Source organism: Triturus cristatus, chromosome 9 (genome assembly GCF_964204655.1).
Source record: "Triturus cristatus chromosome 9, aTriCri1.1, whole genome shotgun sequence".
NCBI lineage: Eukaryota > Metazoa > Chordata > Amphibia > Caudata > Salamandridae > Triturus > Triturus cristatus.
In genome coordinates, this window is record NC_140592.1 from 922,693,870 (window position 1) to 922,721,491 (window position 27,622).

At 42.3% G+C, this 27,622-nt stretch overlaps 1 protein-coding gene across 1 annotated transcript in view; it reads right to left on the reverse strand.

Annotated features, from left to right (window-relative positions):
- PPP4R4 (protein phosphatase 4 regulatory subunit 4) overlaps positions 1-27,622 on the reverse strand; it is a 2,085,322-nt gene that overhangs the window by 1,475,575 nt on the left and 582,125 nt on the right. Inside the window, exon 6 of the mRNA XM_085626471.1 lies at positions 17,139-17,245. Coding sequence (XP_085482597.1) covers positions 17,139-17,245 — 107 coding nt within the window. The remainder of the gene's footprint in view (positions 1-17,138; positions 17,246-27,622) is intronic.

Genomic DNA, 27,622 nt, shown 5'->3' on the forward strand with positions numbered 1-27,622 from the left:
CATTTGCTTGGATTGCCATGTTTTTTCTAACTCATGCTAAATTGTAAATGTGGCAGCTGAAGAATCACTTTTGGGGGATATGACCGTGTGTGTTCTCTAGGAAGAAGAAGGGAAAGTAGCAGTAAGTTTCCTCTTATACTTTTTTAGACAAAAGGTATTTGTCAAGAACCCTGTATTATGATACAGTAGCTAATCATGATAAGACCCCTCCTCACTCAATTGAATACCATTAATTGAAACATACATAAATTATTGGTACAGAGGTGGGGTTAGACACACAGACTGGGGGGGAGTGCTGAACTATGGATATCAGGCATGGCGCCTTTAGGCACCATATTATGTTATAAATCAAAGTTTAATCAATAAAGCCGTTAGAGAGCTAGTTACTATTGGGTCATATTAGACTTTTCTGAGCTGTTTATACTAACTGCAGTGATTATAATATATTGTATGTATATAGTGCTTACTACTGCTGACAAGGCATTGATGCATTTTAAGACAGGCAACACACTGTTCCGGAACCCAAGATTCTTGGTTAGTCCAGTATTATTGGTTATTGTTGCCTAATAAGGTTAGTTTTGTGTGCCCAAGCAAACAATGTTATGCATTCACTGCAGTTTCAGTGTGGTTAAATTATTATTTGTAACTTATGAACAGGGGGGGGGGGTGTTATTTAACACAAACACATGGTTGGTGGGATTTAATATATGATCTAGAGCTCTAGAGGAGGCAAAGCATTGTTATATTGCAGGGAAATGACCTTCAGAGAAGAGGATGTGATCTTGTATATGCATTGAAGGTAGCTTGCAGAAGCACAGTAATATTAAGACAAACATGTATGTAGGATATAAGTGACAGAGTTGGTTAAGCTCAGGAAGAGAAGGTTTGGAGAGGACAGAAGTGAAGGAGACTGTCACTTGAAAGAAAAAAGGAGAGATGAAAGTCAGAAGTTTTAAGAAAACGTCAGTTTTTCATGTCATAATTTAGGGATATAGAGGATCTTTTTTGAGATAGCATTCAATTTGGGGATGCAAGATTGTAGATAGAAACAAACGTATGTGAAGTGAAGTTAGTGCTATATTAGGTATTTTGATAAGCACCAGAATCAGGCAAACAGTGCATCCACTGCCAGGCTACTGCTAGACCCCCCACTCTAGCGTGGTGAACTGAAGAATTTAAAGGTTGGAAGTGAAAGGTAATGGCTCAATGCATATATAAAGAAATATTAAGAGCTTTAGGCTGTGCTCAAAGGAAGAGGTAAACTCAATATCATAGCGGTGTAAGAAAATATATGGGACAAATGCAAACACTGAAAATGTTAAAACGGATATGTGGTGATATTCATCCTCAAGTTTGGCTCACAGAATTAATTATGAAAGCGAAGTGTGATGTGTCTGGTTTGGTATAGTATATCATGAAGGTGTAGCATGAGAGCAGCGTCCGGATTGTTTAGGGTGTTCTTTGTGCCACAGTCTTCGGAAGGACAAAGAGGAGGATGGGGAGCCTGCAGGTAAGTACAATTGAATCTTATTTAATTAATATAAAATGTGTAATGCTTGTACTTTAGTTTGTGTTTGTTTTATTTTGAAGAGAGGGGTTGTTTTTATTTGGGCTTTTGAGGGAGGTTTTTTTTTATGGGTTTTTGTAGGGAGGGAAAATTTGTTTTAATTTTTTGGGTGGTGGTGGGGCACTTCACTTTGAAAGGTCACCAGCCACTCCTGAAAGTAGCTGCAAAAATTTAATAAATGAAAGCTCTTAGGTTGAAGGGATTTGCCTCTTAATTAAGAATACTTCTTCCATTGTGTGCAGGCCCCAATTAAATTGCCTTACACCACCAGCAGAGAGAGAGTGACTGCCTCTCTTCACTGCCCACAGTCTTTACCTGCTTGCTACACACCCAGCCCATAGTAAGTGGCTGGTTCTACACACCAGGTACCAATTAGTGCCTCCCTCTCCCAACCAGCCCAAACTGAGTGGACTTTTTCCCTCCCAGCCTCTAGTGATCAGTTTCTCTCCACACCATCCCACAGTGAGTGGCAGTGGCGGGCGGTAAGTTTTGGCGGTAGGGGGGTGGACGCGACACACTCTCAAGCACATGCACACATACACATCACACTCAAAGCAATGTATTCACACGCACACACAGATCAATTCACAACACTCTTCATCATACATACACGCACGCGCACAAACACATCCATTCACAACACTCTTCACCAAACATTCATAGATACACGCACGCAAGCACCAAACAGTGCAAAAACAAACTCTTACCTGCAGCCAACTCTGCCTCAGAGGTTCCAGGAGGCTTGGGACTGCTGCCTTCCCTCATTGGCTGACGAGGGAAGGCAGCAGTCCCAACGTCATCAAAGAGTGGGATGTGGTCAGTGAGACTGCTGACCCCACCCCACTCTGTGATGAAGTGTCACTGATTGACACTCGATCCTGGGCACTTCAGGGCTTAAAACTGAAGCGCCCAGGTGCGAGGCAATCAGTGACGCTACCCTTCATCACTGAGGGGAGGGCCTCAGGGATCTTTGCTGAGCTGAGGACGTCATGTCCACAGGAGCTGTGATTTCCTCAGCCAAGCAAAGTTCTGCTCAGGCACCCAGCAGCCTTCGCTAAATGCGCATGTCTGACTCCTGGCTGCTTGAACTGAAAGTGAACACTGTCTGTCAGGCTGCCCTTTGTGCAGCATGACAGACACTGTTCATAAGGGGTGAAAGGTGGAGGGGCGTGGCCCCTCAGCCCCAATGATCCGGCCACTCCTGGTGAATGGCCTTTTCTTCTCCATACCAGCTTGAAATCAGTGGCTGCACCATTACACCAGCTGATGAAAGTAATAAACAATTCTCTTCATTTAATGAAAAATATACATTAGCATAGATATACGAAGGGTGCAAGTGGCAAAAAAGTGCTCGCTGCTGTTTTTAGTGTGGTACTAGTGAATAACTTGATCAAGATGTGTATCATGTAAAGAAGAACACCCAACCTCCAGTGAGCAGCCCCCTCGCTACATCATTCTACAGTGAGGAGCTGTCTCTCACACCGGCAGTGTCTCTGGGTATCCACAGGTTCCAGGCATATTCGCTGGCTTGCTGATATCACCTTCATTAAATCATTTCCTTCCTGTGATAAATCCTGATCTAATCTGATCATGAACGCCATGAGCAAAGAGAGACTGGCCTATATGAAGAGGATGGCATCTTTAAAATGACAGCAGGGCAGATGACAGGTCAGTCACCTGCCATACTACTGGGGTCTTTGGTACGCGCTTGATTTATCTCTGGGGCAGTTCGCCTCTGGACATGAGGTTGAGGTAAACAACAGCAGAGCTGTCCACTGTCAAGCAACCGATGCAAGGAAGTGTTGCAAATTTTAAGTACCCCACACTCAGGACAGGAAGAGTATTTGATAAAAGCATACCCACGTGAAATGGAAATATGAATTCACCACTAGAATGCACATTCCACCAGGTCTGCCATCTGCAAAAGGGCAGGATGGTCCCTAGCATCTCATACAGAATACACATTTACTGGTCTTTCAAATAAATTGATGAAAAATACGTTTTGCATCCTGACCACAAAAGATAAACATGTCCTATAACAAAAGCAAATGTATACACATATTTGTGCCTCATAATAAAAAAGGTTCATTTATATAAAATGCAACAGACAGCATTGCAGAAGAAAGGCAGCAAGTGCCTGCACACTGGATCTTGAAAAACATGAGGGAGAGGAGGTAGCTGCACAAAGTTAGTAGGTGCAGAAGTGGGTGGTCTTCCCTTGCGGTTGTGCAGTAGTTGCACAGTTTCAAAGTCCTTCCTGGTGAGGAGTTTGCAGAGGTTCACACTGGCTTGGATGGCCTTCAGCCTCTGCAGGATGCGGACCTGTTCCATAGTACCATTGACGGGGGCAATGTTTAGCCACTTGAGCTTGGTGTAGATTGTGTTAAGCCCACCCACCAGGCGCTTGATTACAGAGAACTAAGGGCTGAGAAGGTATATCAATATCTGCACCCTTGTGGGAACTGTACAAACTCAAGCTTGGTTTCTGAAATTGCTCAAACAGCGAGATATCCTATTTAAAATCTTACAGCCATGCTCCTTACTTCTAACAAACAAGACCAAGGTTGTCCAAAGTACTGGCTGCCCTCTTTTTAAAAGAGTGCCCCTCTTCACCCACCTGTTTGTGGGGTGTGTGTGTGTGTGTGTGTGTGTGTGTGTGTGTGTGTGTATATGCACTGCACAGACACAACCTTTTAAGAGCGATTGCTAAAGGTCCACCATTTCAGTCCGGGAGCAGGATTTCTCCTCTCACTATCTGTCTCTCTTCCAGCTGTTCATTTTGCCCTGTGCAGTTGCTGCAAGTGCACACTTTAAAAATTATGTTTTTGAGAAATGCAGCAGCCCCAGCACTGTGTTTGGGATCGACCAAGCTGATGCAGATTAGAGTAGGTGTGCTAATCTATGGACCGGGTAGAACAGACATCCCATGCATTTGAGGCTTTCCCTTATAGCACAGTGATGGTGGCCACTGTGTTAGAAGTTTAAATCTAATTACCATAGGAGATAGATTTTTTGGTTTTGCCAATAACTTTGGAGCAGTTTGGTGAATCTTGACATCCAACTCAGCTCCTTCTTTGAACGCTTTGGGGTGATTCATCAATTTGGGGAGGGGGGGCGAAAAAAAGGGGGCTCCAAAACACAATTTGACTATGCAATTTCCATAGGAAGCCTTAGACACAACTACAGCCAAAATGGCTGTACGGAATTACACCAAATTTGTTAGAAATCTGGATCTTCACCCTTGAAAGTGTGCTTTTTGTGATTTGGTGTAATTTCATTCAGTGGTTTTTGAGAAATTAAAGTTCAAAATTTGTGCATACCTGCACCGTTCAGCTGAAATTCAATAATATAAACCTGACGGCTGACGGGGCTTTTTCAGAGCAAGCACCCTGATTGGTTGCCCATTACATGAAAAGAAATGTAGCAGCAGCCAGTACTTGGGGGCTTGGTGGTCTGTAATGGAAAATATTTTTAATAATTTCGCTTAAGGCGGCAGGGTAGGAATTTTGTTTCCACCCGGCCCTTGTGGGGGGATCCCATAGAGACTAAACGATTACAAAAAATATTTTTTACAGCGATCCCAAGTTTCTCCTGTGGGATCACTGTAAAAAACAAAAATGGTAACTGTTTCTGTTTAATATAAGGGAGTCCAGGGTGGTCCAGGGTGTGAGGGTTGGTGCATATTGAATTAATAATGTGGGGCGGAGTGAGACCTCCCTCCCAGTGCCCATCCCCTGGGGCGATTAAATAGATGTGCCATGGGGGCTCCATCCCTGGGACATAAAAAAAAGTTACAGGTCGGTATGCTGCCCACTCATCCCTGCCCATGTCTGGGGTGAGGGGGTCATGCTGGCCTCACATCTCCCTGCCTGCCCTCCTCAAGGGCAGGAGAGGCAGAGTAATAGTGTTTGGCTCCTGCTGGCATGAGGCACAAAAAAAAGATGCTCTCGCCCAGCAGTGAAAAACTGATTCTCAGCTCCTGCTGTACCCCACTTTCAGTGCGCGAGTGGGGCTGTGGGGCTTCCTCCAAGGCCCCCAACACAAAAATAAGCTAGACGTGTCCTTGCTGGGATGGGACACACACCCCACAAGAAATAAGAATGCAACTTGATGCTGCTGGCTTGAGTAATAAATGAGCTCCTATATTATTCACTGCTCCAATAATGGAGCTAACCATAATGCACTTTGTCAGCTCATATGTGCATGACTTTTATGCTCTGCAGTGCCACAATCCGGGCAGGGGCACCATAAATATATCAGCAACGTTTTTGGAGGGCTGCAAGAAGTGCAGCAGCCCCCAAAAATATTTAAAAATACAACCCTATGTTTCCTGGGGTCTATAGTAAATGACTCCAAGAAAATGTTCACAATATTTTTAAGCAGTTCACAATATGTGTAAGCAGTTCAACAGTTGGAGCTTTTGCTTTAAAGCTCGAGAATGCTAGGACTCATTGGTGTTGCATTTATAGCTGCATCATGTGGCATATGTAGTATAAAAAAAACTCTGACACAGTGACATGTTGTTTTGAAAGCAAATGGTTTTTAAAAACCGTTTTAATGATAAACATTGTCATGCTTTTTTATTAAAGATGGATGGTTTTCAATAAGCTTATACAATCTACTGACTGTAATAGGCGTTCCTTTATATATTGATGTGGTGATACATTGTCAAAGCAAATAGGTCTGTCTTGTATATTGATAAAGCCACTCAATGAGAAATCCAAAAGGCCTGCCTTTTATTTATTGATGTACTGGCCGCTTCAGAAAGTGTGTTATTGGCTGCAGACAGGTGGGATGGTAAGGTACCCATCCAGGGCCTGCGAGGAATTGGGTACAGGGACTGGCCAAACCCCACGCAGTGTGCGGCGTAATGTGAGCCGCAGGTCCTCACCCAGCGCCCAACCCAAGTCACAGGGTTTGATTTCCACTGGAGTTCAAGTGAAGGGCCATGTGTGGTGATGGAATGGCACACTTCGTTAATTAAATCTTACTTTACATTACAAAAAGAAACCTAGAATTTCACTGACAAAACCAAAGCTTAAGGTGATGTTATAGCTAGGACTGATAATATTATTTTACGTTGTCTAAAAAGAAAAACATTGAAATTCCTTGAAAAAAGCTAAAGTTAAAGTGGTGGTATAGAAAGTTGAAAATGTCAGTTAAAACAATGTTCTTAATTCACAAAACCACTGAAAATCACCAGTTATAGTTAATTGAAGTAAATTGGTTATCGGGAAAACTGAAAAGGTAAAAATGGCCTTCCACAGAGTTGAATAGGCTGACCCAGGAGATCTCACAGACCTAATAACCTTTTCACATATGTATAGTCCTACTGCTGTTGATTGGCACAATAAAGGTAATACAACTATTCAGTATTAGATTGCAGCTTTGAATTACACATTTGTTTCAAGTTTCTTACTTTGTTTTGAGCAGACCTTTCAAATCCTTCCTCACCTCAGAAGGGGCCACTCTTTTCATGTACTTTAATTGATTCACATACTTTGTTGAGTGAGCCCTTCTTTGAGAAACTGTGAAGCCTGTACCTTTCACCTGGTCCCTGCCTGCCAGTCCCAGCAAGGAGGAGTCACGAGTCATGAGCGCAGGAGCGCTACAAGTCCCGCGGGAGAACCGGCGTAGCGGGAGCCCTTCTTTGAGAAACTGTGAAGCCTGCACATTTCACCTGGTCCCTGCCAGCCGGTCCCAGCGAGGAGGAGTCCCGAGTCATGAGCGCAGGAGCGCTACAAGTACTGCGGGAGAACCGGTGTAGCGGGAGCCGTTCTTTGACAAACTGTGAAGCCTGCACTTTTCACCTGGTCCCTGCCTGCCGGTCCCAGCAAGGAGGAGTCATGAGCACAGGAGCGCTACATGTACCGCGGGAGAACCGGCGTAGCGGGAGCCCTCATTTGAGAAACTGTGAAGCCTGCACTTTTCACCTGGTCCCTGCCTGCTGGTCCCAGCGAGGAGGAGTCACGAGTCACGAGCGCAGGAGCGCTACAAGTACCGCGGAAGAACCGGTGTAGTGGGAGCCCTTCTTTGAGAAACTGTGAAGCCTGCACTTTTTACCTGATCCATGCCTGCCGGTCCCACCGAGGAGGAGTCACGAGCGCAGGAGCGCTACAAGTACCACGGGAGAACCCGCTGCGCGGGACGCGCACGGGGACGATGACCGGGTCGAAGACCGGGCCAAGACGGGCCCGTCTGAGCCCATCAGAGGCCGAAGGAGGCCGGGCTGGGCCCACTCTCTTGTCCCTGCGGGACTGTGGACTGAATATACGAACTTACTGAGAGTGCCTAATAAACAAGGTTATTGAGGTACTGCATTACTCTGAATTGACTACCGATTGTATAACCAGCAAATGTTATAATTATAGCTGGGGCCCAATATTCGAACAGTGTCCCTAACATCTAGCCATTCTCAAATTGTCACAGTTTTACATGCAAACACCCCCTTGGCGTTAGGATTTAGAGTTTAGTGGGGGTTGGGCCAATAGGTTAGAAATAATACTGACAGGATGGGGAAAAGGAAGGCGGTAACCGCTCAACCTTCCCATCTGAAAAAGGCTCCTGGTGACACAAAACAAACACTGCTGAACTATCTGACAGGGGCAATGGGGGCAATAGACAAGCAGATATATTCGGTAGAAGAGTCACGAGTGATAGGTAAAATGGGAACAAGCGAAGGACCACACAAATCAACTGTTGGGGGTAACATCGATGTGGACAATTCTCCAGGGGAGGGATCACATGAAGGTACACACGGCACCGCTCCAAAAAATGGTTGTATTTAATTTACGGTAGATCAGATAATACCTTAGTGATCAAGATTCGTTTACATAACCCCCTCAAAAGCGGCAAAAAAAAACGACAGAGACAGACAAGAGATCCAAGATTTCAGAAGGAGGGGAGGAAAGCATACCAATTACCAAGCATCCCGTGACAACCATGGTTAAATCTGGAAGACCTAGTAAAAAAGTTATAGCGAAAAGCAAAGCATAGAACGATAACAAGGTCAAAACCAACACTAATGACAACGAGTTAAAAAACCTCACCACACTAGTTCAAAAATTAGATCTCTTTTTGAGAGACTCATTAGCCAAGATAGAGGAAAGAGTAGATAGAATTGAGGTAAATCTGCTAAACTTTCTAGAAAAGGGGAAATCTGTTAATTGTACATCCAGTGATCATAGGCAAGATGACAATGGTGAATTAGACTCATCCAGGAGGTCAGACTTGCGGAACAATCGACAACAGAATAATCATGATAGTGAACTAATTAGAACTAACACCACTAAACCTCACCAATCAGATATCCTGTTACCATCTTGCAATTCCCTTCCTACTACATCCGGTACATCTGATCAAACCTCAAAAGTTATGCAGAATGGGGGGAAAAAGAGGCCACACACACAAGAACACTGCTTAATCAGATCCCTTGTCACCAAAACATAGCGTCTAGAATAGATAAAACCATGCACAGTGAACCATCTTATTTAGATCTACTACCTGCAGCCACACCTTATACAATAGTACTTGCAAATGTACCTAGGCTAAGGGCTGATGAGAGTGAAACTTGGGAAATGCTACGAAATAAACCTCTCTATTGGCTAAGCTCAAGGGTCGGTTTCACGGATCCCCTCTTTATGCAGTTTAAAATGGCCCGGAGGATCAAATGAGTTGGCAAGGATTGGAAAACTCTACCAGGGGACTGTGTGGTGTTGTCGTTCAAAACACCTCAGTTAGTGGAGAACATTATATGGAAGGTGGGGAATAACACTATATTCACAGGGGGAATTAATATACTACCCCTCGGTTATTTCTACCAACCTCCCCTTGTGTTAGAGAGAAGTGGTACTACCAGGGGCTATGAGACAAGAAATAAGTACATATATAATGTACCGGTGATGAATCGTTTTTCATTACTCCCCTCCCTAGATGAACCAGACCCCTAAAGCACTTGCCATTTACTTGCGGACTCAAAAACGGTATGACTTAGGTAACAATGAAACACCTATGAGTAGTATCCATTTAGAAAAGGAAGATATGCCACAAAAACAGCCTAACGCTCTTGAGGATAACCATTTAGCTTCTCCCGTTTTGATAAATAACAGATCAGAGGTAGGATAAGAACCGTCTAACAATAATAGCCAAGATATTATTATATCTACTGACTCAAATAGAGATATACAAAACAAACCAATAGATAATGGGAACAGCATTATAATTCTATTTTGGAATATAGCGAGGCTACGATCCAAGTTAGCTAATCACCTTTGGAATGATTTTGTAAAGAAATCCAACATCTTCTGTTTACAAGAGACGTGGTCCCTGAACGAAATACACATTGAGGGCTTTAAGACCTATCATACATCAGCCACACCATCGGCTCATGGGCGACCAAAGGGAGGGTTAAGTATATATGTCTCAAATATGTTGAATATAGATAAAATATCCTTCGCTATATCAGAGCCGAACTATTAAATCGTGATTTTGAATATAGATAAACAAAACTCTGTTGTCCTGATAAATTTCTATAATAATGAGCAAAAGGACCGCCTGACTGATATATTAAAACAGCTCAGAAACTCTTTACAGGAAATTCAGAATGGTAAAACAGAAAATGTTTTATTTGTATGGGGGGGACTTTAATATTGCTCCATGCTCGGGAAACAGTGACGTTACATGTGGACTTGTGGATGAAGATAGTTCTAAGTTGCCCCACTTCCCGCTTAATACATATGGGGAAGCCCTAAATGAAATGTTATTCATTTTAGACATGAGTTTTGCAAATGTCTTAAGCTCACCTCCAATCCCATTTTCACAGACCTTTAATGGGAGAGGTTTGAGCTTGATGATTGACTTTAATTTAATTCTGGCTAGGTTTGCTTCTCGCATATTGAATTACAAAACGCACAAGAACTCTATAAGTGACCATTTTCCCTTGAGTGTAACCATAATACTACCATCAGAAACTCAAACTCCCCGTAATAAGAGGATATATGCGGCCAAAAACTTGGTAATTAATAAAATAAATGGTTACTCCCTAAAATGGGAAAAGGTAGAACCACATAAAATCACTAAGACAGTGGTTGAGAAAAGCTTGGAATCAATAATCAAGTGTTTGAATGAACCTACATCACATACAGTAGTACTGGAGTCATATGCGCAAATAACTGAAATATTCAGGAAGACTTTGAAAGTAGAAAAAAAAGGGAGATAGAAAAAATAGTGGGTGGTTTAACAGCAAGTGCACAAAAGCATACACAGAATTAAAACGGGCTTTACACAAAAAGGAAAGGGATAGAACAGAAAAAAGCAGTGTAGGAAAGCATATAATCAGGCATTAAAAATACGTAAATTAGAACTAAAGAATAATGCCTGGGCCGACTTGCACAAGGCAAGTTTAAATAAAGATAGTAGTGCCTTTTGGCGCGTGGTGAAATCCCCATTTCTGACAACAGAGACTACCCCCACCATAGAAATTGCCAATGGGTTGACCACTCCTCTAAAATATTTCAGCAAGAAAGGCAGGAGGTCTATGTAACTGCAACTGTCATTAATTCTGATACTGCTCCTTCACCCTTTCCAATAGAACTAACTGTTACACTTGAAGAAGTCCAAGGGGCTCTAAAAGCAAGTAAGGTGGAAAAAGGCTCCGGGCCAGACGGAGTACCGGTTGATATTTTTAAATATTATATAGAATTATGGGGTCCACTGATAACACGTGTATTGCAGGCCTGTTGTACATTTGGACTCATAGAATCCTGGTCTGAATCCATTCTGGTACCGATCTTAAAAAAAGGTGACAGGCAGAACCCTACATGTTACCGCCCGATCTCTTTGCTGGACTCAATCGGCAAAGTGGCGGGCCGTGTAGTCCTCAACCGGTTGCAACAATGGGCTGAGGACAATAATATAATTTCAGACCTCCAATTCGGTTTTAGGAAGGGTCTAGGTACAATAGAACAGGGACTCAATTTGACCATATTAATGGGGAAGTATACAAAGGCCAGAAAAGGAAAATTGTATCTGGCCTTTGATGACCTCACTGGCGCCTTTGATTGTGTATCCCATGAAAAACTATGGGGTATCCTAGAGACAATGGGGGTCGAGGCACCTTTAATCCATTTTTTAAAAGAACTATACATAAATGCAAGAGCGCGGGTACGGTATGGACCCAATGTAGAATGCACAGCGCTGTTCCAAGTGGAGAGGGGTGTTAGACAGGGTTGTGTCCTGGCACCTTTCCTGTTCACACTATATACAAATGGCCTGGAGAAAGCCATGCTGGAAGGGTGTCATGACAATCGAGAGCTCAGAATGGCTTGCATCTGTGGTATTAGCACGTAAGAGTGATAATGCCTTACGTTTATGTGTTGATTGACGTGACCCCAACCAAAATGTTTGGGTGTATAGAGAACCTCTTCCCAACATCGGTGAGATGCTAAGTACATTGGCGTGAACAACAATATTTACCTAATTAGACATGTCAGCAGTATACCATCAGGTGGTTTTGAGTGAGGAGTGAGGAGTCAAGACACTTGACCACAATTTGTAACTCCGGAGGGAGCGCTCCATTTCAAACTACTGCCATTCAGACTTGCATCTGCTTTGTCGGTGTTTCATAGACTTATGGAGGATATTTTCAAAGATTGGGATGGTGTCCGATACTTCCAGGATGACATATTGATTTTTGGTCAGAATGTTGAACAGCATAATATGCCTTTGGATAAGGTGTTGCATATTCGGCAAGACAAAGGAGTAACTTTGAGGGGAGACAAGTGTGAATTTGAACATTCTGGGATGGACTACTTAGTGCAATACATATCTAAAGAGGGTGTTAGTCCCAAGGTAAAGTTGCTTAAAGCTATTGACAAAGTTCCCATTAGAGATAATAAAGTTCATCTACGATCCATCCAAGGGTTGGCTGAGTATTACACAAAATGTATTCCCCATTTTGCAGACAAAACCATTCTCCTCAGAAGGGTGCCTCATTTTTGTGGAGAGTGGAGTGCCAAATTGCTTTTGTCAAAGTGCGCTCTTACATTGTATCAGCAGGTCCTTTGAAGTTATTTGTTCCAAAAGATAGTCGCATCATGGTTACTGATGTCAGCAACTGTGGGTCTGTACTGTTCTCATGCAGGGTAGAAGTAATGGTAGGGAGGATGTGGTTGCTTTGGCTTCCAGTTCCCTTAGGGGTGCGTAGCATACCTACTCAACTATAGAAAAGGTAGCCATATCACTTTGGTGGGGAACACAGTATTTTCGTACATATGTGTGGGGAGTGCCTTTTCTTTTAAGAATGGATCACAGCTCAAAAGGCGGTGATGAGGCTACTCCCAGGATTGCCAAGTGGAAAAAGTGTTTGTAGAAGTTTATTTATACCATTGAGTATGTTCCTGGGAAGAAGAATGTGGTGGATGATAGTGAAACTGTATGTTTAGCAAATTCTAGCAACAATGTGTTGAGCGGGGGATTGGAAGAGAGTGAATGGGGTGAAGAGCTACACAAAGATTATATTCTAAGTGACGTCATAAAATAGGTCTCACGGGGTGGCCCAATAAGAAATTCACTCCATATGGGCATGTGGCCACAGAAGAAACATGTGAAGTTGTACTGCAATGTACACAGTGGGATAGCTGGTAGCACCTACAAGTTTGAGGCACAGAATTTTGGAGATGGCATAGAAGGGTCACATTGGAATGAGAGCAATGAAGCGTAGGGTGCGAGAGGATTTTTGGGGGCCAGGGGCAGACAAAGCTGTGGAGTGTTTTGAGAGAGACTATGGCCCATCTCTCATAAGTGATAATTCCCAGGTGACCCAACCCACCCCAGTGAACCCTGCGGATTTCCCTTTGATACCAAAGTCGAAAGTGACACTGGACATAGCTAGCCCCATAAAAACTTTGGGAGAGAATTCCAAGTTCGCTATCGTGCTCATGGAATATATGTCAAAGTGGCAAGAAGTTGGGTTTGTGAGTAATGTCACCTCCTCTTCAGTCATTCAATTTCTGCACAAAGTATTTGAAAGGATGAGGTATCCTGCTCAGATTGAAACAGACAATGGCACACAGCTGGTGTCAGAAGAAAATGAATTATTTTGTAGATTCACATAGTATTAAAAACATATTAACTGCCCTTTACCATCATAGGAGCAATGTAGGAGCACTGGTCTAGTTGAACACTTCAACCTCACTGTGAAGGGCCAGTTTCAGCTGGCAACTGGCAACAACTTGAATTGAATGACTGTGGTGGATGACGTTGGAGGAGTATAGGACAACCCCCAATTGCTCAACAAGGGTCTCTCCCTGTATCCTATTGCAGGGTAGAGTTCCTTGTTCTAAGCTCAAGCATGGGTGGATAGGTTGGAATCATATTGATGATGCGTGTTTGGTGGAGGTGGTGGACGTGAGGAAAAAGGCACAGAAGAAGTGTTAGCATGAAACCAGCCCTTTGTGATTTTAAAGTGGGAAGCTGAGTCTGGATCAAGGGCCAGGACACATTCTCAAGGGTGATTCAAGATTTCCTTCCCCCAAGCAAGTGGTTAAGGTAACTACTAGTACGATCCACACCAGTGATGGCAAGGTTTGGAACAAGAACAAGATTTCTATTGTTCCTGAAAGTAAGGTTGACCTTGTGCAAACTCTTTTGGGGATGAGTAGTCAAGAGAACATTGTGTAACCCGAGCTAGAAATGAAAGGCAAGAACCAGTTTGGAACTAGAATTACATTGATGGGTGTCCATCAGTCAAATTATGATATAATGCAATTATTTCTTTTCATTATTTAAGTGTTCAGTCTACTGTTATATTTTTGGGTATCTATGTCTTATTCTTTGTTGTATTGAAACTCGCATTGAGTTTTACTGTGAATTATGTTCTTTTAATTACATATTTTGTAAATTTATTGTAGATTTATTAGTTAATATTACGGGTGAGTATCGGTTGGATTCTCCTCTTTATGAAACTCGGAGGTGAGCATAGTATGTTGAAGGGTGAGGGTCCTGCGGTTCTAGGAGGGCAGTTGGAAGGTAAAGAGACGAGAGTTGTAATACCTTACGATGTGCTGGTGGCATTCCTCTTGAACTGCACCTAAGGAATAAAATCTATAACTGCGCAACTTTCTCCGGAGTCGCACCTTGAATTTAGGATTTCAAATGAAGCCCTAGTGAAAGGAGTTGCTGGTGTGTATGCAAGAGTGCTTATGATATTTTTTCATAATGATCCACTGCGCGAAAATTAGGAAAGGTGAAAAGTAATTGAGTCAGCCCTCGGGCAGTAATCCATATCAATCAGTAATCTTTTTTTACATTACATTACAAAAACAGAATACCTCTTAAAGCACTCTGGAAGTACCACTGGTTTTTGTGCTAATGATTAAATCTCAAGGGTCCTGACATCATAATAACGAGCAATTACTTTTTTTTAAGTCACATCAAATCAGAAGAGGAATTTTGATCACCATAGTATGACCTAACTGTGTGTTTCCTATTTATAATTTTGCATTTTCAAGAAGAGCTGTTCTAGCAGTGAAAGGGGCGCTCTATATCTAATGAACCAGAACATTCCCTGCACACAACCGGAAAAAAGAGAAAGCCAGAACATATTACACTTCCCAATCATTCAGTACCTAAAACGATTATTATAGGTGTCAGTGCTAAGCGACAGGAAGAGGGAGTAAAGATTCATAAATAAGAGGAAAAGCATAGTTGCATGAGAGGCTAGGGAAGAGAGGTTGAAAAAAAGAGCGTCAGGAAGCTTGAAGCGGTCAAGGAAGGCTATTAAAGCAACAGTGACAAAGGAGGGGAGGCGTTAAAGATGAAATGTGAGCCATAGCAGAATGAGCTAGGTCAAGAAATGAAGGGATTTCCAAAGAAGCAACAGAGGGCAGAGGTAGGTAGCGAGGATAGGGGAGCCGTTGAAGAGGGGATGGGATTTAGCAGCAAGAAAAACAGGGAGAGGTGGAGAAAAAAAACCAGTAAATAGAGTCGTCATATTAAGAACATGTTACAAATGATTTGTCTTTTTTTTATGTAGTAAAGGTAGAACCTCTGATCACTGCAGGTCTTCTGAGCGTGAGTTCCGAAGGAAGGGCCCTCCCTCCCTTACTACAATAGATGGCCCAAACTTTATAAAACGTCTAATTCCATAATTCATCGAAAAACCTACAATTCATCTAGTAAAAGGAATCAATGGAAAGGTATGAGGGGAAAACTGGAGCGCAATCCTTGGAACAAAGTGTATGAGCAATAAGGGCATATACATCTCTACATAAAATTAAAAATAAAGAAGATTAGATGATGCTTCTTTTTCAAAGAAAGATTTAACATCATTGAAACTTGGCAGCGCAAGAAACGCTAAGGGAGTGTAAATTGACCTGCTTTAAGAACAGTTTTTTCTGTAAAAGGCACGAGGAGTTTTATGCAGAAAACCACTATTTCCCTCTATAATAGGCTCTGGAATAGGAGAGGTCAAGAAACTATCTGTCCACCTTCTATGCAACCAGTTATTGACCATTATGGAAACATATGCAACCTTTCTGAAATACATTATAAAAAAAAAGATGGCAGACAAACTGGTACTCTCCATAAAATGCCAGTCTGAAAATTAAATGCACATCTTTTCGGAAAAGTGTGGAACTGGAAAAACTTGTTCTATGGTGGTGCCTGGAATGTGTATAAATACAGCCCTTGTGTCCTGGCATGACCTTTCACAACACTTTTTGCTGCCCAGCAAAGAGGTGTTAGTTTTAGTGGTTAGGATATATCAGGCATTCAAGATATTGTGAAACCAAATTGACCCCAGTCAGAGTGTCTTGAAAGCAAACAGCAAAGTTTAAAAGTGACTACGGACCTGCCAACTCAGACAGTATCACCGTGTGTCACATGTTTTTGACTCCCACATATGGTCACGAGGTGAGGTCGGATGTCACATGGTGGGACACAGGGTGAGCTGGAAAACTGTGCACACAGTGGGCTTCCAGCCTCTTTTTGGAGGTTTTGCAGAGCTGATGTTTTTGTGGAATTTGAAACCTCATCAGGACATTGACATGAGCATCAGAAAAGAGTTCTTTTTTTTCAGACAGTGCTGGGCACAATGCCCTGCCCCATTAAGACCGGCCATCTCCCCCCACATGGTAAAAATGTTTTTAGAATTTTAGAGATGTGAAACAGTGAAAGGAGCAACATGTGACCACTCATTGTAGAGTTCAGTTATTAATGCATTGCCCTTTTTTTCATACTTTTGTCTCTCTGTCCTCCAGCTACTCTCTCTACATATTTATGTCAACCTTTGTTGAACTACCTATTTGCTCCTTTTAACCAACTCGTCTAATGGGTTTAAGACAGATGCTTTTCAGTAAGTTGTACAATTTCATTATAATACGTGTTCGTTACCTTTTAAACGCCAAAGCCCACATGCTTGAATAAATGTATGAAAAAAATAACAGCAATGAAAATCAAATTACTCATTTTTATGCACTTCACCGAGGAACATTAACTCACTGCACAGAGAAAGCATTAACATTCTTTGTAAATCACAATCAATAAACTGCAAAAACGTAAAGTCAATACTCACACATTAGCGTCAAATTTATTGGCTAATTTCCCCAATATTCTGCAGCTGGCTAAGCGGGACTGTACAGTTTGGGATAGCTGTGCTTTTGAAACAAGGGGATTTAGAATCTAGAATGAGAAGATAACAGTGCAAATCACAATAGTGACACAAGCTAAATAAAAATACTGACATTAAATATCAGACCTGCATTACTTCCAGTGGGAAAAGTTAATAACTCGAAAGTCAAGTTTTAGGTCTGGCCTAAAGACAGCCTTGGCTGGTTGTCAACCTAATGTTTTTAAACAAATTAGAAAAACACACACTGTACATAGATAAATACATAACAGGGCTTTTAGTCTTTCCTCTTCGTACATTGACCTGTTCAAGTGTCATTCACGTTTTGCTTCCTTCCATCATAGCCAAAAGCACGGGCAGTGGGTCATACCACTTGATCCATTAGCTCACCTCTCTCTTAGCATTTTTCTCTTCACATGTTAACATCCGCAAAAAAAGCATTTAACTTCATACCAGGGGTGGTAGGGCCAGTCTCTGCTTTAATTTCTGTTTTCATATAATTTCTGTTTGCGATGTATCAACTTTGTCTTGCTTTTGTTTTGCACATATATGCATAGCACCTTTAAGTGGCAGCATTTTTACTTTTAATTATTTTTCACACTTTCAGGGCCTGATATAAATCTTGTCGGCCGGGTTACTCCGCCGAAATATACATCCCATTATATCTAAAGGGATTTATATTTTGGCAGATGGGATATCCGCCACCGTTGTGATGGAGTAACCCATCCACCAAGATCTACATTTGGCCCTTAATGTTTTCTGTATATTTGTAAAAACAAAAACAACAAAACACAATGTAGGTTTGCCAAGGTCATACCTATTGGCTTAGCCAGTTATCTTGTCTCATGCACAGGACTGCTTCAGGACCTCACACATATGAGAAATGGGAGAGTGTCACAGAGATTATTTGCAATACTATGCTGCTTTGTTACAATATTGAAAACACACATCACTATTCCTGAATATTACATGTAAACACATTTAGAGTTTTGACTAGTGTGTCTGTGCACGGTCTGTGACTCGAACAAAGAGGACATGAAAGAGATGAAATAGGCTCATAAATTCAAATCTGTTCTTACAGGGGTCCCCAAAATAGGTTTGGCCGCTAATATCCTTAAGATGTTCCTGATGCCATCTGCGAATATGATGGCCTTAATTACCACGTGGGCTGGCACGTCTAGATCCATGGAAAAGACATTTAGTGTATAAAGTTTAGCAAAAAAAGCAAATTGTAGCAAAGGTGCAGAATGTTTAAACTCTGCATAAGAGTTTCTGTGGTGGTGCACATATAAAAGGGGAATTAGTTTTGACTAAATAGGTTTGATGTATGTATGCTGCTGCTTGCTGTACTTGTTATTGTTTTACCTGTCACTTTGAATAATTTGCACCTTCATGCACAAGTACAAACCAAAAGGGCATTGGTTGACTAAAGTGGTTTGATTTTTGTATGCTGCTGCCTGCTGTACTTGTTACTGTTTTGCTAGTCACTTTGAAATATTTGAGCCTTCAAAAAGGGAATTGTTAATTTAAACTGGTTTGATTATTGTATGGTGCTGTAGTTGTTATTGTTTACCAGTTGCTTTGAAATATATGTGCCTTTATGCACACACCAAACAGGGAATTGTTAGACTAACCTGGCTTAATTTTTGCATACTGCTGGACTTGTTTTTATCATGCACTTTGAATGTATTTTCCGTTGATGCAAGAAGAAAGTTAATTGTTTTACTAAACATGCTTCATTTTTGTTTATTGAAGGACTGTTGATTGCTTTATTGTGCACTTTGAAAGTATTTGCACTTTTCTTTTGCGTTACCAACTACTGTTTGTATAGATTGTCATTAGGTACTTGCTGATATGGTTTGTTTTTATTCTACATGCAGTGTTATTTATGGTGTTGCTTGCACTTATCTGTAATACGTGTGGCTTAAATCTTGCATTTAGCATTATTTACACTACAGAAATAATACATTAAAACAGACAAACATCTGCATCAATGTTCTGAAGCATCCAAACAGTTTTCTTCCTCAGCCTTGTTTGCCTGCCTGTTTTGAAATGCTTACTAATAAACAGATGGTTGAATTGAAATTGCTTCCTCAGTTCACGTTATTATCATGCACAACCCTTGACTGTCGCTAGTGTATGGCATGCAGATAATCCACCAGTCTATTTCTCTTGCCTTTCGCAGGATACTGAGTTATATCTTGTGTTCTTCTCATGTATATTGTCAGTCGAGTTTTTATGGAATTGTCGGTTTGGGTTTGTCTTTCAAAGTTTCATGTTATTGTCCATTAATGTCAATTCTAATTCAGACCCTTCTTAGTTATTCTTCAGCAATAGGCAGTTCCTGAGACAATCGGACCGCTCTTTGGCATTGTTCTGATTGCTGCAGTTCCTGAGACAATAGGATCTTTCCTTGGCATTGTTCTGACTGCTGCCTCAATTAAATAATCTGCTTTTGACATTATTGTTACAAATGGCATAGCTTATATGTTAAGAGGGTTTCCCGCTTTCTCATTAGAACTTTGAGAAAGACAATATAGAGGCATTTCATTTGAATGTTGGAGGTTTCAAATCAAAATATGCCAGATTTTTGGGCGGTGAGGCAAAGTGGTAGGTGGTGGGCCGGGCCGCCGGGGGAGCCCCCTCAAGTTTCGTTACGCCACTGGGTCAGTTCTTAGCCTAGGCCCTTTGCTTGAAATTGAGATTCTGTCTATTTCCAGGAGTCACATTCTCAGATTGGTGACTAATGGTTACCATGCCACATCCTTCCTGCTTAAAGAAGCAGCTCTGATATTTGACTGGCAGAGCGGTGTTTTGCTTCTCCTCAGGAGGGAAGTTTAGAAGAACTTAATCAAATACTATGGGAGCCTTAAGATATGGTTTTTAAAAGTTTCATTTCCAATATAGATATAAAAATATATCTTAATAATTGAACTATAAGTTTGATAAATATTAAGGAAATTTGAATTAGGTTTTCAACATTTTTTGGTAGAAATTGAAAGCTTAAACGTTTGATTACAAACGGGCCTCTTTCAAAGAAAAATACAAATTTATGAATAAAGAGTAAAGTGCATTCTGTGGCTGATCCCTGCACGAACATACTTTTCTTAATATTCAGCATAACCGACTTTTACACATTATTTGCCCAACCATGTGGGTTATAAGGCATGCTTAGTGTTGACGTATTTAATGTAGAAATTAAAGTTTTTATTAATGGAAGAGGGATCTCCCGTGACATTTTTAGGTCTCGCTAGAGCCAGCGCATGCACAGGTTTGGCGAGACATTTAGTTTTGAAGTGCTAGCAAAGGCTTTCTCCGGCCACCAGCGAGCGGTTAGGCACGCGGACGCGCACTTACGAGCACAGGCGCCATCTCGCGGGCACCCTTACAGCCGCGATTACTTTCACTTTTACGGCGCCGCCATCTGCCTTTCCTCGCTCTGCTTCTCCCACACCACAGAATGTGTCCCCTTTGACAGCCAAGCGGCCCGTTACTTTTATGGCCGCGCGGCCAATGCTTGTTATTTACATCCCAAAGATGACATTTTTTCCACTACTTTTATAAACTGAAGAGTTGGGCCTTGGAGCTCAGTCTGTCATTTCCATTGTCATTCACATAATTAAAAAAAAAAAAAAAACGTTGCCATAGTCTGTGGGTGTTTGCTGAAAGAGTGAAATGTCCTTCAGTGACAGTATCCTGTATCCTATGACGTCAGTAGAGGTCGGGCACTTAATTGCGTCTTTGTTTTGTCTTCGTGCTTTTCCTCCCTTCTCCTTAATAATACTCTTTTGCTGAAGTTTCTGCAAAGCTGCTGCTTGCATTGAGAATGCAAATTGAGCTGTTTATGAAATGAATTCAGAACGTGTCGCATGCAGCCGCTAGCATCATGAAGCGAGATTTCACCAAGGCTGGCGGCCATGATTCTGGTTTAATTTATTCAGGGCGTCCCAGACTATAGCCAATCAGGTTTTGACTATGCAGACAAAGATAGGAGGGTGTTGTACGACATGCTGGTGAGGAAAGTAAGAATGTATCTTTATATCTCCATTTTGGCTTCTTTGAGGTCTGTAAGTAGCTGATGTTACTGTCACCCAATGTATGTAATGGTAGTCTAGTTACAGACCTTGGATGAATGGGAGGCCCGTTTCCCTAGTCTTGATGGAACTCTTGACAGGCAGATTAAAGAAGGTACATGCAGCCATCTTGCCAGTTAATCATTTCTGTACGAAATGTGTGATCTTCGGCGGAAGCACCTCTCCGTAGTTATTAGCTCGAAGTTTTTTTATTTTCGGTAAACAAGAAACAAGACTAATGAAATACAGCCTATTGTGTGTCGGTGTAAAAACTGCTACCACGAAGACCTGAGTAAGGAAGGAAGAGGGCATGGAGACGATTTTCAAGTGAAATGAGAGAGCCCTCTTTAGTCGAAATAAAGATATAAGCTATTTTATTCCAACAGGCCCTGCACGTGCCATTATTCGAGTGTGTTTATTACTTCCACAGAGCCCAGGGTCTGGGTAATGTCCTATGCTGAGAACACTTCGAGAGAAAATGGGGGGGGTCCTAGGAGACTGGGTTTGCACCCGCTAACTCGACGTTATGGCAGCGGCATCTGTGAATAATTTTACTTGGACAATAATTTATTTTTTCCGTTCAGCCTGTATATTGCGGCTATCACTATCACCCAGTTTAATGTGTTAAACTTTCTTGACGTCACTTCGTTCATCACTTTATTTAAGTGGGTCATCCGCTGTATGTGCCCGACAGCCCACTAGATAGTTACACAGCAGAGAGAAGGGTCCGCGTGACGAATCACATGTATGGTAATAGGAGTGCATGTTTTAATACCCTATCAATCGGTTTATCCAGGGTGTTGAAAGTAAAAATAATGTCATAGTAAGTTAAAATAAAAATTCGTTTTCTGCCAAAATTGAGTGTCTCTCCCCCAACGCCCAACCTACTTCAGAATGTTGAGAGGTGGTATGTCATGTCAGGCATCTCCCGTCGGGTCCCATGGCCAAAGATGCAATGCCCCTTCCCCTTCATTTGAACAGAGTTCTGAACCCTACCCTCATCTTTCATCACAACTCTGTTTTCTAGTCATTGGCGCGGGCCATTCAAGGCCTAATTATCCGTCATCCCATACTGCCGGCGAAGGCTGCTGGGTGTTGCACGTTCCCGGGACGCAATTCCTAGGGTCCCGGATGCTCCCGCATGTTTCTACTTTATTCTGCCGGAGTTAGGGAGAGGAGAGGAGGGCGTGGGGGTTGCCGAGCTACCGCTGCACCTCAGTGCTAGTAACTATTGATCTGGCCTGCATGCAGATTTTTGTGGTTTTCTATAAATGCTCCCCAAGGCCAGGTCTGTAATGAGGGGCATTGGGGCCACCATGATCTTTTGGCAATGCGAGTTTTTAAGCCCTCCCTATCACTACCTGTTAATCCCTTGCCTGACCCCAAGATGGCTGCCACTGGGTTCCCTACCACGTCATGCTACTCCTCTGAAAAACAAGCATTGGCATAGCCGATAGGTCTCACCTTTGGGACTTTATAAGTGTTTAGTTATCCAGCACAATATCCTTGGTGCAACAACATCAAGTGTTGCATGGCTAAACACTTATAAGGTCCCAAAGGGGAGACCTATTGGCCATGCCAATGCTTGTTTATTTCATGCTGCACCCAGTCAGGCCATAATAGCGCAACTGGAGTCATACTTTCCAGTCATACATGTAAACTCACACTGCCTCTCTAATATTACTTTTAACTTTCATGCTAGTGGTGCACTTCCTCTACCAACTTACTGTGGCCCTACAGAAAAGCTAATTAAAACATTATGTGAAGCCAATTCTTTCTGATTATAGAGACAGAGCACACGCAGCTTGTGAAACTGTATGGCAGTGTCACAGTGAAGAGGGTCAAAATAACCGCTAAAACCTATTTAAACACTGGACACTGACTCAAAATGGTGTTCAATCTCGAAGGTGGCTTTACTAAGAACAAGGAATTTCCATGAATATGTGCATTATGCAAATTTACGAAATGTAAAAAGGTGAAATGGAGACTATATGCATATTACTAAATGCATGAGTAGAAACACATTACAAGGAGTAAAAACTGAAATGCTTCAGTGGCGAATCACCCATATTTGATGAAGTTCATAACGCAGACACACATTCAGGAACATACAAAAAAGGAAACAATATGAGTGCTGCAACATCAGAAGCAATCTCTCCTGAGGAAAAACCATTGCTTGCCGTATAAAGAATCTATTCACTAAAAAACAGAGTTAAAAACTGAGTTATGCTTCTAGCTCAAACAGGCAAAATCACTAAAATTCACCAGTTACAGGTAGCAATGCACACATTGTCAAAACATGCCATATGACATGCCAAAACTAATGTCACTCAACAAGTTTTTCTCTAGATAGTCGGTCTATCGTTCCTGTGATATTAGCAAGATGGTGATACACTTTCTGAAACTTCCGCAGCTCACCATGGAAATAGGATTTCTATACCACTTAGCAGTAAGGACTTTGTCAATGTACCAACGTGAAATAGAAAGCCAGTTGGACTGCAACCACCACACAACCCACTGAGTAGTATTAGAGTGAGATAAGTTTAAAATAACAATCAAGTCTATGAAATGTCGCAGTAATTATTAGTAGAACCAAAACCCTCTTTCATAATAGAAAGGCAAATTCAAGAACACTAGGAAGCAATGTATACATTTTAAAGAATTATTTTAAAATCAAAATCCTATCCTAGTGCACAAAATGCGAGTAGTAACTATGATAAAAACAAACAGATTAATATCTGCAACTTTTACAAGAAATATGAACAGCAAATAATATTGCAACATATTGGGTTCTGTAACTTTATATCTGCCTCAACCCAACTCTCAAATCCTTGGTTTGCTAAACCAAACTCCGCTCCAAAAGAAAAACCTAATTCGAGTTTCAAAGATGGTTTGTATCTGCAAACTTGCTTTGAACAATAGGACTACTGTTCAGTCTAATAGCATTGTCTGCTATTCTCATCAGTTTTGGCAGGCGAAGGATAATTGTGTCGTCCATCAGCTTTAAGCAAATATGTGAAGCAATTCTGCATCACCTAGCTTATGTCAGTCTTCTTGCATGAAGATCCTTTCTAGCTCTTTACACTCTGTTCTTAACTTAAAGAACACTATCTAGTCCTTGTTGAATGTTTAGTAGAATAAGGCCTTGGTGCCCTTTCACTTATTTTCTTTCTGTGAAACCATGCCCTTTATACAATATTAATAAACTAGGAATTAAATTATTAGCAGATAATGAAAATTATTCATAACTAACGGGTAGGAAAGTTTCAATTCTATTAAGGACATGGAGTCGAGGATTATGCTTTCTTTCTTACCATCTTTATCACAGCAGCCAATCATTAAACATAACTTTTTTCGATAATTGTACTCAAAACTACAGTTCCCATGAGTCCTTGAGCATAACTGCATCAAGCGCCCAATCATAGTAGAATAACAGTTCCAAGGATGAGCCAATCCAGCTCCACCAGGCGAACCATAGTCCGTCCTTTATCTTAGATCTGCATGGTTCGTAGCGTGAGCCTGCTTCTTAACCATTCTCACTGGTCCTTTGAACTGAGAGAGTCATCAGAACAGATTCTCATGAAAACAAGTACATTGCGTCCTAACAACTTCAACTAAACCTGAATACTAGTAAGGAGGCCAATTGAGAACGGCATAATATAACTTCATATTTGAGGAAAACTCTTTTAGTACATATTAGTTAAAGGGTGGGTTCCATAAAGAGTGACATCTAGCCGGATTGGATAATCCTCATCTCTGTGTCCTTAATAGAATTGATACTTTCCTATGTGTTAGTTAGGAGTAATTTGTATTCTATTTCAGGACTAGAGGCAAGGTTTATGCTGGTACAAAGCTTGCTCACCACTAAATGAGCTTTATCTATCACCGGCTTAAAATAGAACCTTTTGAAGGTAGAGTCAGAGGATCAATCTGCAATACTCACGATGTCCTTGCGACGAGCTCCCAGGGAGAAAGCCTTAGAGGCCACAGCTCCTCTAGCTGATTGGGCTCCAAAAGTCCTTAGATCAATACCGGCTTCCTGCATCACCCAACGGACACATCTCGCGATTGTCGGAGAGGAGACCGCCTTTTGTGGTTTTAGCAAAGCGATGAGTAGTTGTCTCTCGCTTGGAGACCTGAGTTCAATGGACATCTCTTCATAACTGTTAAGGCACTGCACCACACACAACTTCGGGGAATCCTGAAACGCAGGATAGGAGATGGTTCTGGTATTGGACTTTGCCCGTCTACCAATAGTAAATGATGGTATGTTATGTTATGAATGGATTTTTATTGAGCGCATATTTCACCCTAAGGTCTCAGAGCGCTAGCCTGAGCAGGAAACGTGGAGGGAAAAGGGGAAAGACTGAGGCTGGGGACAGCCTCAGAACAGCCAGGTTTTAAGAGACTTGCAAAACATTCTGTGGTCCGTCTCAGTGCAGAGATGGAGAGGGAGAGCATTCCACAGGGAGGGGGCGAGGCAAGAAAAAGATCTTCCACCATTTCTAACCGTGCGGATCTTGAGGGGGATGAGAAGATGTTTATTGGCGGATCGGAAAGTTCTGGAAGGGTGATACCTTTTCAGTTTATCAACAAGGTAATGAGGGCCATCACCATTAAGGGTTTTGTGAACAAAACAGTTAATATTGAATGTTATACTTTTTCTAACGGGGAGCCAGTGGATAGCTCTCAAACAGGGAGCCGAGGAGGATCGAGGGGGAATATTTAGTACTAATCTGGCCGCCATGTTTTGAAGGACCTGAAGTTTTGTTAGGTGCTCTTGATGGAGGCCAGAAGGGCATTACCATAATCCAGCCGGCTGATGATTAGTCCTTGCACGAGAGGCATACGGGACGACAACGGGACCCATTTAAAGATCTTACGGCGGCTGTGCATTAGTCCATAACAGACGCTGGCCACACGATTGACGTGGTCAGACATGGAGAGTTGATTATCAATCAGCATTCCCAGGTTACGAACTGCCGAATTAGGGTAGGGACAGATGCCTAGATTAGGGTGCCACTAGTCACTTGACCACAAGGATTGCGCTTTACCGAAAAGGATAATTTCAGTTTAGCAGGCATTGAGTTGCAAGTGATTGTTTATCATCCAGCAGTGTATGTCAGACATACACTCCCTGCACCGAAGTTTGGTGTCGGTAGGGTCAGGTCCGAGTGTGATTAGTAACGAAGTATCATCGGCGTACGATACTGTGTCGAAGCCGTGAGTTTTTATCATGCTGGCTAAGGTAGCCACGTACAGATTGAAGAGTGTAGGGCTCAAAATGGAGCCCTGGGGGACACCCTTGTCTGTGGGTTGGCTGCTGGAGACAAATGGGCCCATTAGAACTTTGGAGGTTCGGTCTGTCAGGTATCTCGTGAGCCAGGTCAAGGCGCTGCCCCCGACACTCATCTCCCGCAGACGATTCAAAAGAATGCTGTGGGAGATGGTGTCGAAGGCAGCCAATAGGTCAAGAAGAACCAAGATGGCTGACTGTCTGGCGTCGAGAGAGAGTCTGATATTATCGACTATTTCCAGCAGGGCAGTTTTGGTGCTGTGAGAGGCCCGAAACCCGGATTGAGAGGGGTCCAGCAGGTGATTGCTCTCGATGTAGGTAGTGAGTTGTTTGTTAACTAAAGACTCTACGTCCTTCCCGAAAAGACAGAGAAGGGAGATGGGCCGATAGTTGTTAGGTTGCTTGGGGTCAAGAGAGGGCTTCTTTAGTATGGGTCTGATATTCCAGACAGGGAAAAAATTCCACCCATCATATCCAGGGCTCTAATGTCCGACACTCGTCGGCACAAGACTAGACATAATAATATGGCCAACTTTGCAGAAAGTTCGTCCGCGATAAGAACCTATTGGGTTGCCACCACAAGAACAGGTTCAGTACCTGAATCACATCCCACTGCAATGAATAACGTGCCGCTAGGGGTAGAGATAGCCGAATTCCTCTAAGGAGGTGGCACACAAAAGGGTGTTCCCCCACAGAAGATCCATCTACGGGGGTATGACCCACTGATATAGCTGAACGGAAGGTATTGTTGGAATGGTAGTCCAAGCCATCAGATGCCAAGCTCACTATGAAGTTGAGGATCTGGACAACATCTGCGACCATGGGATCCACACCCTTTCGCAGACACCAATGAGTCCATCTGTTCCAAGCTGACCTGTGCCGTTTAATGGTACTATCTGTCCAGGCACTTGACAAGAAGTCCTCGGCTTGTGTCGAACGTCCCGTGACTGACCAACGTGCCCTGTAATCCACCAGGCCATCATGTGAGGGAACCCTCCAATACCAGTCAGAATGCCTTGCTATCCGGATTGAGATGAAGCTGAAGAAACGGGGGAGTGGGA